The sequence below is a fragment of the Mus pahari genome, chromosome 21 (assembly GCF_900095145.1).
Source record: "Mus pahari chromosome 21, PAHARI_EIJ_v1.1, whole genome shotgun sequence".
Lineage (NCBI taxonomy): Eukaryota > Metazoa > Chordata > Mammalia > Rodentia > Muridae > Mus > Mus pahari.
In genome coordinates, this window is record NC_034610.1 from 53,653,123 (window position 1) to 53,663,861 (window position 10,739).

The following is a 10,739-nucleotide window of genomic DNA, read 5'->3' on the forward strand; positions in this document are numbered from 1 at the left end:
ATGTGTGCTAGGATGGGAGTCATGAACACTAAAGGAGTGCTATTTAATTAATTCAGGGAGAAATATTTTTGTTATTACTCTCCCCAACATATTATAAGCTCCCTCCTCAACTATCCCTCAGAGGCCAAAGAAATAGGGTTAGTCAAAGACTTTCTCAGATAATTATACAGTTGATAAACTTTTCACTCCTCACTGGAAAGGAGAGGATCTGATAAAGTTGGCTCTTCTCTACTAAGAAAAGTTCATCTTCATTTTTTTTTTTTTTTTTTTTTTTTTTTTTTTTTTCGAGACAGGGTTTCTCTGTATAGTCTTGGCTGTCCTGGAACTCACTCTGTAGAGCAGGCTGGCCTCGAACTCAGAAATCCGCCTGCCTCTGCCTCCTGAGTGCACCACCACACCCGGCTCATCTTCATTCTTAAAGGTTAGTGAGACCACAGACACTGGACTTATTAAATAATCTCCAAGGCCAGTCCAACAATGATACCCATGAGCAAATGACTAAACACACACACACACACACACACACACACACACACCCTCATGCATGCACGCACACATCTCTGGCTTTAACTTTTATCAAGTTATCCTCTCCGTCTGAAATTTGCTTATGGGGTAGTTCAAACATGATCGAAATGGGTCATTCATTGAGTGTCAGACCTACCTCTGTGTCTCAGTTTCCCTAATGATAGCATAGAGTCACCACAGGCCAACAAAGAATCGGACATCATCTCCTTGCAATATTTAACTCATTAAATCCCCACTCCATATCACCCTGGTACTGACATGGTCTCATTCCCCATGTACACAGAATCCAGGCTGAGATATCTGCAGCCCATGAGAGCAATGCTCCTGACATTGAGGCAAGTGGAAGGGTATTGTGTAATCCAAGCATACAAGAGGGTCTCAGCCCCAGACCATCGGGACTTCTTGTCAGACTGACCTCAGATCGTTCCCCTGCTCTCCATGCCTCTCTCTTACAATAGTCTCAGAAGTGATTTTCCAACTCCCACCCATTGCTGTAAATTATGCGCTCTGCCAACCTGCCCTTCAGTGATTCAGCAGCAGCAGTTTGTGTCATCACCTGCCATTGCCAGGCGAGGCACATAAAAGGCCTGGGTTACCTCAGTCTTGCTCATGTGCTCCTGCCCTCCCTCACCCTCCTCCTTTCTTTGTCATCTTTGCTTTCTCTCTCTCCCTCTAGCTACTCCAAGACACCCTTTAATTTTCCCCCTCCCCCAATAAACCTCCTGCTCTAGGTCTGTTGCATGGTGTGACTGCCAAAGGTACCTTTCCATCACTTTATCCTAACACCCTTACCCCTCCACGATCTACTACATAATCTAATGGAAATGATCCAAATGTGTACATCAACCCAGGTCATTTCCTGCTCCAAATCTTCCAGTAGCATCTAAAGCCCTTGGCATTAGATTCTCATTCTCGTCTCAATACACTACAGACAGACTGTCCAGAATTTTTGAGAGACATTTTTTGACTCACTAAAACTGAAAAGCTAGCTCCTGCCTCAGTCTTTGCATCAACTTTTTCTCATCCTGAAAGTTCTTCCCTAGATCATTTAACACTGGACATTTTCCAGTCTTTCAAGTCTCAGCTGGAATCAGGGTCTCAAGTAAGATTTTCCCGACTGGGACTCCATCCCAGCAGCTTCCACCCTCTCCTCCTTCGCTCACTGGCAAATCACCTGATGCTGGCTTCGTCACAGCCCATCCTGGTAATTTCTCCCGGGCAGCTCCTTGCTTGCTTATTTCATTCCTTGCTCATTTTTTTTCCCCTTTCAACACTGAATAAAAAGTAGGCACCATGCCAATCCTATTATCCTGGAGTCTAGATTAGCCTGTAGGTAATATATGCCTAATAGTAGACATTCATTAGCGCTTGTTAGATAAATGACTGGTTAGGACCCTCTATTCCCTGCAGAAGAAAGGTAACTCTATTAACTGAGCAAGCACACTAACTAGATGCTCTCCCTACGTGTAGAACCTTCTTTCCTGCTGAACCATAACCAGTGTGTGTCACTCTAAAGAGCCACCACCTGTCTCTCTCAGACTGGTTACATTTAAGAACTCCTTGGAAACCCTGCTTTGTCCCTAGAGAGGTATCATCCCCAGGCAAAGCTCCTATCCCAATTCACATTCCCACAGTGCTCTGTATTTATTATTCATGAAAAAACAAACAAACAAGACTCTCATCTCTCTGATTATATTGTAAACTCCATAACCCCAGGCACTGAATCTGTGCTATTCATCTTATACACCAAGTAGACTGCTTGGCTACACCAATTTCTTCTTCAAACTCAGGAAAACAGAGACTGCCCATTTTTTCCCATATGACGAGTCTAGAACACGTCTCCTGCAACTTCCCTGCTGTAATTCCACATTCACGACACATATGCCTCTCCCTCTTCCTGCCCCCATCCCAGCTTGACACTATGGACACACCGTACACAACTATTTCCCTTCTCTTCTTCCTCCCCATCTTCAGCCACAAAAACACTCTGTCCATATTTGGTTATCTAATCCCTGAAATGATTATCAAGGCCAGATGAAACAATCCTTCCTATACCCCAGAGGGAAGTTGTTCAGCCATACACTAACTATCAGGGCAACTCAGTGGTACTGGTCACCAAAAGGCAAAATCAGAAGCTCGGATTACTGACTGATTCCCACAGGCATCAGACATAGGTGAAGACAGGATCTTTCTATTTCATTGAATGGAGCAGGAAAGAAATATATAAGTCAAAGACAAAGAGTCTCAGGGGCTGAACTTGGAGTTAAAGTTAAGGTTTTGGACAGGAAGTTCCTCTGACTGCCTATCATTTACTAATACTCAATACACAAAAAGAAGAAAAATCTCTTAGGTAAAAACCATTTTCATATAAGATCACCTAACAAGAAAAATAGTTTAAATATCAAGAAGTCCTATCCCAATGCCAAGTCACCTGGTCTTACCATCCCATGATAATTAGCAATCACCACGGCTATAGGATCAGAAAGAACCGTAACAAATGTGCAAAGAGGCAGCTCCTGATTTCTTGGGAAGCTTCTGCCCATTCCCAGAAGATATGAGCTACCAATTCCCTCCAGTCAGAATGGCTAACATCAATAAATCTGACAACAAATGTTGGAAAAGATGTGGAAAGATAAGAATATTTGTTCACTATTGGTGGGGTGCAAATTAATGCAGCCATTGTGAAAATCTGTTTTGAGATTTTCCAAATATTAAAAAATAGAACCTACATATGACTGAGCTATTTCATATCCAGAGAACCCCACTACCTACCACAGAGATATTCGCACCCCAGGTTTATTGCTGCTTTATTCACTATAGCAACAAGTTGGAATCAACCTAATTATTCATCAACAGATAAATGGATAATAAAAATCTAATACACAGACATGAACTAATGGAGTACTATCTAGTTAACTCTAAAGAAAATGTAATCAGAAAGATTTCGGAAAAATGGACGGACTTAAGAGTGTGTAGTATTAAGTGAGGTCACACAATTCTGAAATAAAAATATTTCACATTCCCCTCTTATGCAAAATATACCTCCAAATAAATATGTGTGTGGGGGGGAACATAACACGTAGAAAGGCGAACAAGGAAGGCTGAGTGTCAGAGGATACATAGGGACTGAGTCTGGATAATGGACACAATTATGAAAGAGGACATAAAGCTATTTGTTTGGTGTAGTCCTAACTCTGTCACAGAATTTTTGGGTTTGGTGGTGGATACATGTATAAAAATAGATAGTGAAAAGAATAAAATCCAGGGTACACAGCTTCATTTTCAAATGACTATTCTAACTGGATAGAAGGTAGCTCCGATATATAGACTTTGGATCAGGTTCATTTCAGTATGATTATCTTTTGCAAGATTTTTATAATAAAATCTAAAACTGAAATAACAAAAATAGCCTAAATTGAGTTGTCTGGTTGGTTTTTGTGGCAAGGTCTGGTGTCTCTCAGGCTGGTGTCTAAATTAGTGTGTAGCTGAGGATGGCCTTGAATTTCCGATCCTCCTATCTCTATCTCTCCAGTGTCAGACGAGAAAGAATGCCCATCACACCTTCATGCAGCATTAGCGACTGAGCCCAGAATTTCCTGTACCTATGCAGGCACTCTGCCAGCTGAGCTACATACATCCTCAGCTCCTGGGATTAAGAGTTTGAATCAACAACGGTTTATTGAAGGAAGTTCTTTTATACTTTACTTTACATACAATATATTTAATAATCACTCATATTTCTTTAACTTGCTCCTAAAGAAAATATCTTCTTCATGCTACGAGCACCAAATCAACCTTGTAGGAGAAGCCAAAGAGGAAACCCAGAAGCGGAAGCCCGACTGAAAACTCTCTAACTTAACTCAAGTTCTGCAAGATACTCACGCAGTCGTGGTCTGCATGTCATGCCAGCTCCTGCTGAAGTTCTGCTTTAACTCATTCATCAGATTCATGCCGAGCTTCTGTTTGATCTCAACCAGATGTCTTTCTTTTGCTGACAAAACTTGTCGTAATGTGGTGATTTCGTCTTCTAGCTAGAGATGAGAGAAAAAATGGTAGGGTGAAAACATCAGAGCAGGTGAAAAGTGCATTTCCAAAAATTGGAATGCCTTGGCTAAGTGACCTCAACAAGCAAACCCAAGGAGTCACCTCGAGGATTGACTTCCCAAAGTGACCTCACCACAGAGTGACCTTAAAGAATGACCTCAGCGGACTGCCTGAATCCTGTTAGGAGCCTAATGATGTCAGCCCCAAATCCCACCATGCACATGACAGTCCACTCTCTGAAACTGAAACTGGGTATAGAACGCTTAGGTTTGACATTCCCAGCGTACTCAGTGTCCTTTCTGAATGGTTTATATTGGGCACCAAAATATGCAAGAAAATTAAAATCACCAGGAAGCCTACTAGAAAATGGGCATTTTATTAGATTTATTAATGTGTATTTGTGGAGAACTGAGCTGTATCCTGTGCGTGTAAACATGCTAAGGCTCGTGTGTGGAAGTCAGAGGATTATTCATGGAAGCTGGTTCTCTCCTTCTAATATGTGGGTCCTGCGATTCAGTGTCTGGTTGTCACCTTGTAGCTGGTGCCCTTGTTGCCCTCACTGCTGGAGCCACCTCACTGCCCTAATATGATGTCTTGTTGTATCTCCCACACTATTTAACAAAATAACTTCATGTGTTACGAGCTAATGTTTGCTTAGTTTTGCCAGCCACGTTACCATACTGGTAATATAAATAAATCTGGCCGACACTGTGCTTTTTCCAAGCCAGTGCCACATAAAGGGAGGAACAAGGAGGGTAAGAGTGCATGCAAGAACATGTTTCAGGTTGTGTTCTCTTTAATGATTTATTGACATGGAGCTGACAGACAGTGAGCTGCATGTATCTTAAATACGCAATTTATAAGTCTATGTACAAGCATATATATCCATGTAATATATGTTTAAGTATATATTTATATATACATACATATGTACACATATGCATACATATGTTTGCATGTATGTATGTATGTATGTATGTATGTATGTATGTATCAACGCTATCATCCCTACTACTGGTGCCTGAAAAATATATATTACCTCCTAGCCATTCTTTGTAATTTCCTGTCCCCAGTTATTCCCAGTCCCTCTGACTCTTGGCCTCACTAGGCAACTGCTAACATTCCTTCTTTCAGTAGAGTTGAATTTACAGTTTCAATAATGTTATAAATTCACGTTATAATGCTGTGCATATTCATTTTGTTTGGCTTCTTTCACTTAGCACAATTATTTGCTACTGACCCATGTTGCTGCATTAGCCACAGTTCCTTTGCTTTTCCCTGCAGAGTGCTTCTCTCTTGTGTGGGTCTGCCAGTGTGGTGTTCAGGGGTACTTGGATTTAGCTAATACATATTTCTTCTTTCCCTCCTGTTGTGCACAAGTAGATCACTATAAAGTTGTCTTTGCAAGTTATTTTCTAGCAACAAAATTACATAAAATACTCAGAGTTTGGGGTATTATAATATCCTATAACATAAATTTAAGCTTCCTAAAGTCTGACTTAACTACATGCCATACATTGTATTACAATTATGGGGAGAGCTCTGATATTAGCGATGACTCTCCTGGCTCTGTTTCTGAGGAGCACAAAACTGTTTGTGCTTTCCTTCAGCAAGGCAAGTCTTCTTGAAGATGTCCTCAGTCCTCCGTGTGTACAGAGGTAACAGATCTGCCAGATCCTTAGAGTTCTGAATTTTTAAAATGGCGAGCTTCATCTCATTTACATTCAAAATATTGCTGTAGCTCTGACCACAACTTGTGGCTAGCCCTGCCAGGCACCCTGCAAGCACATTCCTTGCATCATTGGAGAACAAGCTGTCTTTTCTCTGGCACAGGAAGACTTTTTCCCAGTGCTAAACAGTGGAAATCATGTTATGATTTTCTTCTTCTTCTGTTTTTGCCATGGTGAGGATTGAACTTGCAGATTCATGCACGATAAACATGGACTGTCCCAAGAGTTGCTCCGCCAGATGGGAAGCCTCCCAACACAGATAATCACTTCAGGAAAAGATGCGCAAGTATAGATTAGAAGCATCTTAAATAGAACACTATGAACGAGCAATAGCTTGGGGCTTTTACTATTAGGGAAATGTTCTTGAAGGGTTCATGTTATCCAATTTTCATAGTCATTAAATGTTTCTGAATGTTCTTGGAAACCTTTCCAGAAAAGAGACTGAATCACACATTTCATATGTGTTCATAATCAGTAGAAGCATGCCTTTTTCTTGATGATTGTGTCTTCTGTATGGATGCATGCTTAGGCATATAGCCACAGAAAGAGGATGCTCAGACACGCACACACACACCCTCCTGGACACATGCTTTAGTCTCCCTGTTTCTTAGAACACGCTGTTATTTCAAAACCACATTTCTCTGCTCTTAATTATCATGTCATATTCTACGTCTTCATCTTTGTCAAACTGCCTTCCTGTATGTCATCTGCTGCTTAAGAATCTACTGTTCTTTTACCAGAGAAAATGCTTGAGTGCCATGTCTTCCTTGACTCTTTGATAGCTTCAGGTGTCCTGCTTTTTTTTGTTTTGAGTTACTGAAACTACTGGTTCTTTCTCGGGGTGGGATGATGTGTAGGATGGTTCTGTAGTATCTACTGTGTGATAAAAATCTTGGGGAGCAATATAATTGCAGAAATAAATTACCAGTGTAGGGAAGGAGAAAGGGCTAACCTCTCTTGCTAGTTCAGCCTATATAGAGCTGTAGAAGCAAAGTGAATTCCTTTTGTGTTATAAGGGAGAGAAAAGGATAAAAGAAAATTTGCATTGGAGTTCTTAATAAAATTTGGACCCTTTTCACTAGTTATCACTCACAATTTCTATTGTTTGGATCTGGAGCATGCCCTCAAAGGCCCATATGTCAGAGTCATAATTTCCAGCCTGGGAGAGGATGGAAAATTTGGGAAGTGGAGCCTATATGGGGAGGGGGAGTTTGCATGTGCCCTCAAGGATGATGGAATGCTGGCTTCTTCCACTGGCTTCTAGCCCACCATGATGGGAGCAATCTTTTCTTCCACACCATATATATCACATCACCATAGGCCTATAGCAATATGGCCAAACAACCATGGATTCAAATTTCTGAAACTATAAACCCAAATAGAATAACCCTGATAGCCCTGAGACTTGGGGGGGGGGTCAATGATAACAGTGACTTAACTGCAGTTCATAAAAATTACCCTGAGGGCATATGTAAAATACAGGATTCCATGTATGTGACCCACTTTCATTATCCCAAATATCTTGAAGTAAGTCAAGCAAGGTCAGACATCTTTTTTTTTTTTTTTCAGGGATTTGTTTAAAACTAATTTATTCTTGGCTTCTTGCCATCTTTGAGAATCTTTCCCCAGGCAATTAATATTAGAAAATTTTTATTATCAGTTCCTCAGTCTTTAGCCTCTCTGGGAATCAGATAACTTGTCTCATGCAGCCTAAGACTGTCTTTGTGGTTTCTTACACAAGTAGTGGTCCTGGTTTGGTGTAAAAGCCATAAGGTTGATTGGAGCTCATTCTTTCCCTATAGATGTTAATTCTTATTCTAAATTATATATTCCCACTACTAATTGTCCTCATTAGTGTTCTTTACACTAAATTGTTTCAAATCCTTATCTATGGAGCCTCATGTTTTCTAAGAGAGAATGTCATTTCTATTGCAGGTATTCTCCATTACATATCTTCTGGTGCTGTAAACAGAGTGAGATTCATTTCTGTTTCATTAGTGCCTCTTTGAAGGAGATTTGTAAGATGTTAGTCAAATAGCCACTTGGAACGCATGAATATAAAAATGCTTCAAGTGAGCAGGAAAAGGCCCTGAATAATTTGGATATATTTGATCTACAGAGGAACACAGAGAGAAACGGAGATGATGGGATCAGAGGAAAAATGCAGGTGATTTATATTTAGAGATGGTCTACAGACGCTGCTTCTGGAGGTCACTGAGAAAGGAGACCTGCTAATTGACAAATGTTTGATAGAGACAAATTTCTCAATATGTGGAAATTCCTTCAGCTGGAGGTAAGATTGAAATTTTAAAAAATCATATGAGAAACTATTTGAAATATTTCATATGTGTAATGTTGATATAAAAACCAGTACATCTAATTGGGAGGGAAATGGAACTGAGCTCAACATAGTTATTGTTAATGATCAGTTAGATCATACCTTGGAGTATCCTAGAAGAGATCCTCCAAATCTACCCATGAGGGATTGTGTAACTTCTGTGCATGCTTGCATGGGATTATATTGATTCCTTTCATTGACATGGGAAGACATACATGAAAAGTGGGTAGTGGGATTCCCTAGACATGATTCCTGTAGATGTATATATATAGAGAAAAGTATGTTTTCTTACCTCTCTTAAAATTTTTCACACTCATTCTGCTATGATTTTAACCTAGCAATGTGTGCATTCAAGCTGTTTTTCTACTTATAAATCAGAATGAAATTCTTGGGCAAATGGATGTATCTGGAGGATATCATCCTTAGTGAGGTAACCCAATCACAAAAGAAGTCACTAGATATGCACTCACTGATAAGNCATCCACTTCTGTGTTTGCCAGGCACTGGCATAGCCTCACAAGAGGCCGCTATATCAGGGTCCCTTCAGCAGAATCTTGCTGGCATGTGCTTTAGTATGTGGGTTTGGTGGCTGATGATGGGATGGATTCCCGGATGGGGTAGTCTCTGGATAGTCCATCCTTTCATCTTAGCTCTAAAGGTCAGACATCTTATAATATCTAATAAGTACCCCCAGATATTCTGCTGCAGGCAACATGTACAGTCTACATTTCTGTTTGTCACATCAAATCTAGAGTGAGATTAAGTGCAGGTAAATCACATTGACCAAAGCATTTAGAATATTTTCTCCCTCCATTTAAAATTATTCTTCACTAGAAATGGATAATTGGTTCTTTGATTTCTTTTTAAATATTTATTTGTTTGAGACAGGGTCTCACTATATAACATTGGCTGGCCTGGAACTGACTATTTAGGATATATATATTCATTCACATGTGAGAAGCATGAATGACTAAAATGAGCAATTTCAACTGATTAAATATGATTAGCAAGAAAACCATAAGCACTAGTGAATGAATGAATGAATCAATCAATGGAAACTTTACATGTTGCTGATAAAATATTAAGATGGTTTCAGCAGAGAACTGATCCTATGCCATAGCACTCCATACCCAAATACCACCAGGAGAGAGCTGGCCTCCCAAGAATGCTCAGAGGGACTCTCTCAGAACTCTCAGGGCACAAGAACGGGGGAACAGCCTGGGACAGGAACTTTCCGGTGGCTTCCCTCTGCACCTGGAGCTGATCTGTACCACAGTGCTGCATACTCAAATACCAGCAGGAGAGAGCTGGTCTCCCAGGAGTGCCAGCACACCTGTGATCACAGGTTCAAATTCCTGGCCAAGAGGGAACCTCCCAGAGCCATCATGACACAGGAGCCAAGGAACAGCTGGGGACAAGACCTTTCAGGTTTCTGTCTGTAACCTGGAGCTGACCCAGGAGTACTGACACACAGGCTTGCAGGAGGGACAAGTCACAGTCAGAGACAGCAAGAACAGAGGTAAGCAGATGGCAAGAAGCAAGGACAGGAACATAAGCAACAGAAACCAAGGCTACTTGTCACCATCACAAGTCAGTTTTACCACCACAGTCAGCCCAGGACTCCCCAACATACCACAAAAGCAAGACTCTGATTTAAAATCACATCTCATGATGATGATAAAAGACTTTAAGAAGGACATAAATGACTCCCTTAAAGAAATACAGTAGAACACAGGTAAAGAGGTAGAAGCCATTGAAGAGGAAACACAAAAATACCTTAAAGAATTAGAGGAAAATACAATTAAAGAGGCAAAGGAAATGAACAAAACCATCCAAGATCTAAAAATGAAAATAGAAACAATAAAGAAATCACAAAAGGAAATATCCCCGGAGATACAAAATCTAGGAAAGAGATCAGGAGTCATAGATGCAAGCATCACCAACAGAATACAAGAGATAGAAGAGAGAATTTCAGGTGAAGAAGATACCATAGAAAACATTGACATGCCAGGTGTGGTAGCGCATGCCTTTAATCCCAGCACTCTGGAGGCAAAGGCAGGCAGATTTCTGAGTTCGAGGCCAGCCTGGTCTACAGAGTGAGT

At 40.7% G+C, this 10,739-nt stretch overlaps 1 protein-coding gene across 4 annotated transcripts in view; it reads right to left on the bottom strand.

Annotated features, from left to right (window-relative positions):
* Nucleotides 1-10,739, bottom strand: part of Tpd52l1 (TPD52 like 1) — a 103,335-nt gene that overhangs the window by 21,061 nt on the left and 71,535 nt on the right. For all 4 annotated transcript variants that reach the window (XM_029533176.1, XM_021221398.2, XM_021221397.2 and 1 more), the window contains exon 3: nucleotides 4,408-4,556. In XM_029533176.1, the coding sequence (XP_029389036.1) occupies nucleotides 4,408-4,556 (149 nt within the window). The remainder of the gene's footprint in view (nucleotides 1-4,407; nucleotides 4,557-10,739) is intronic.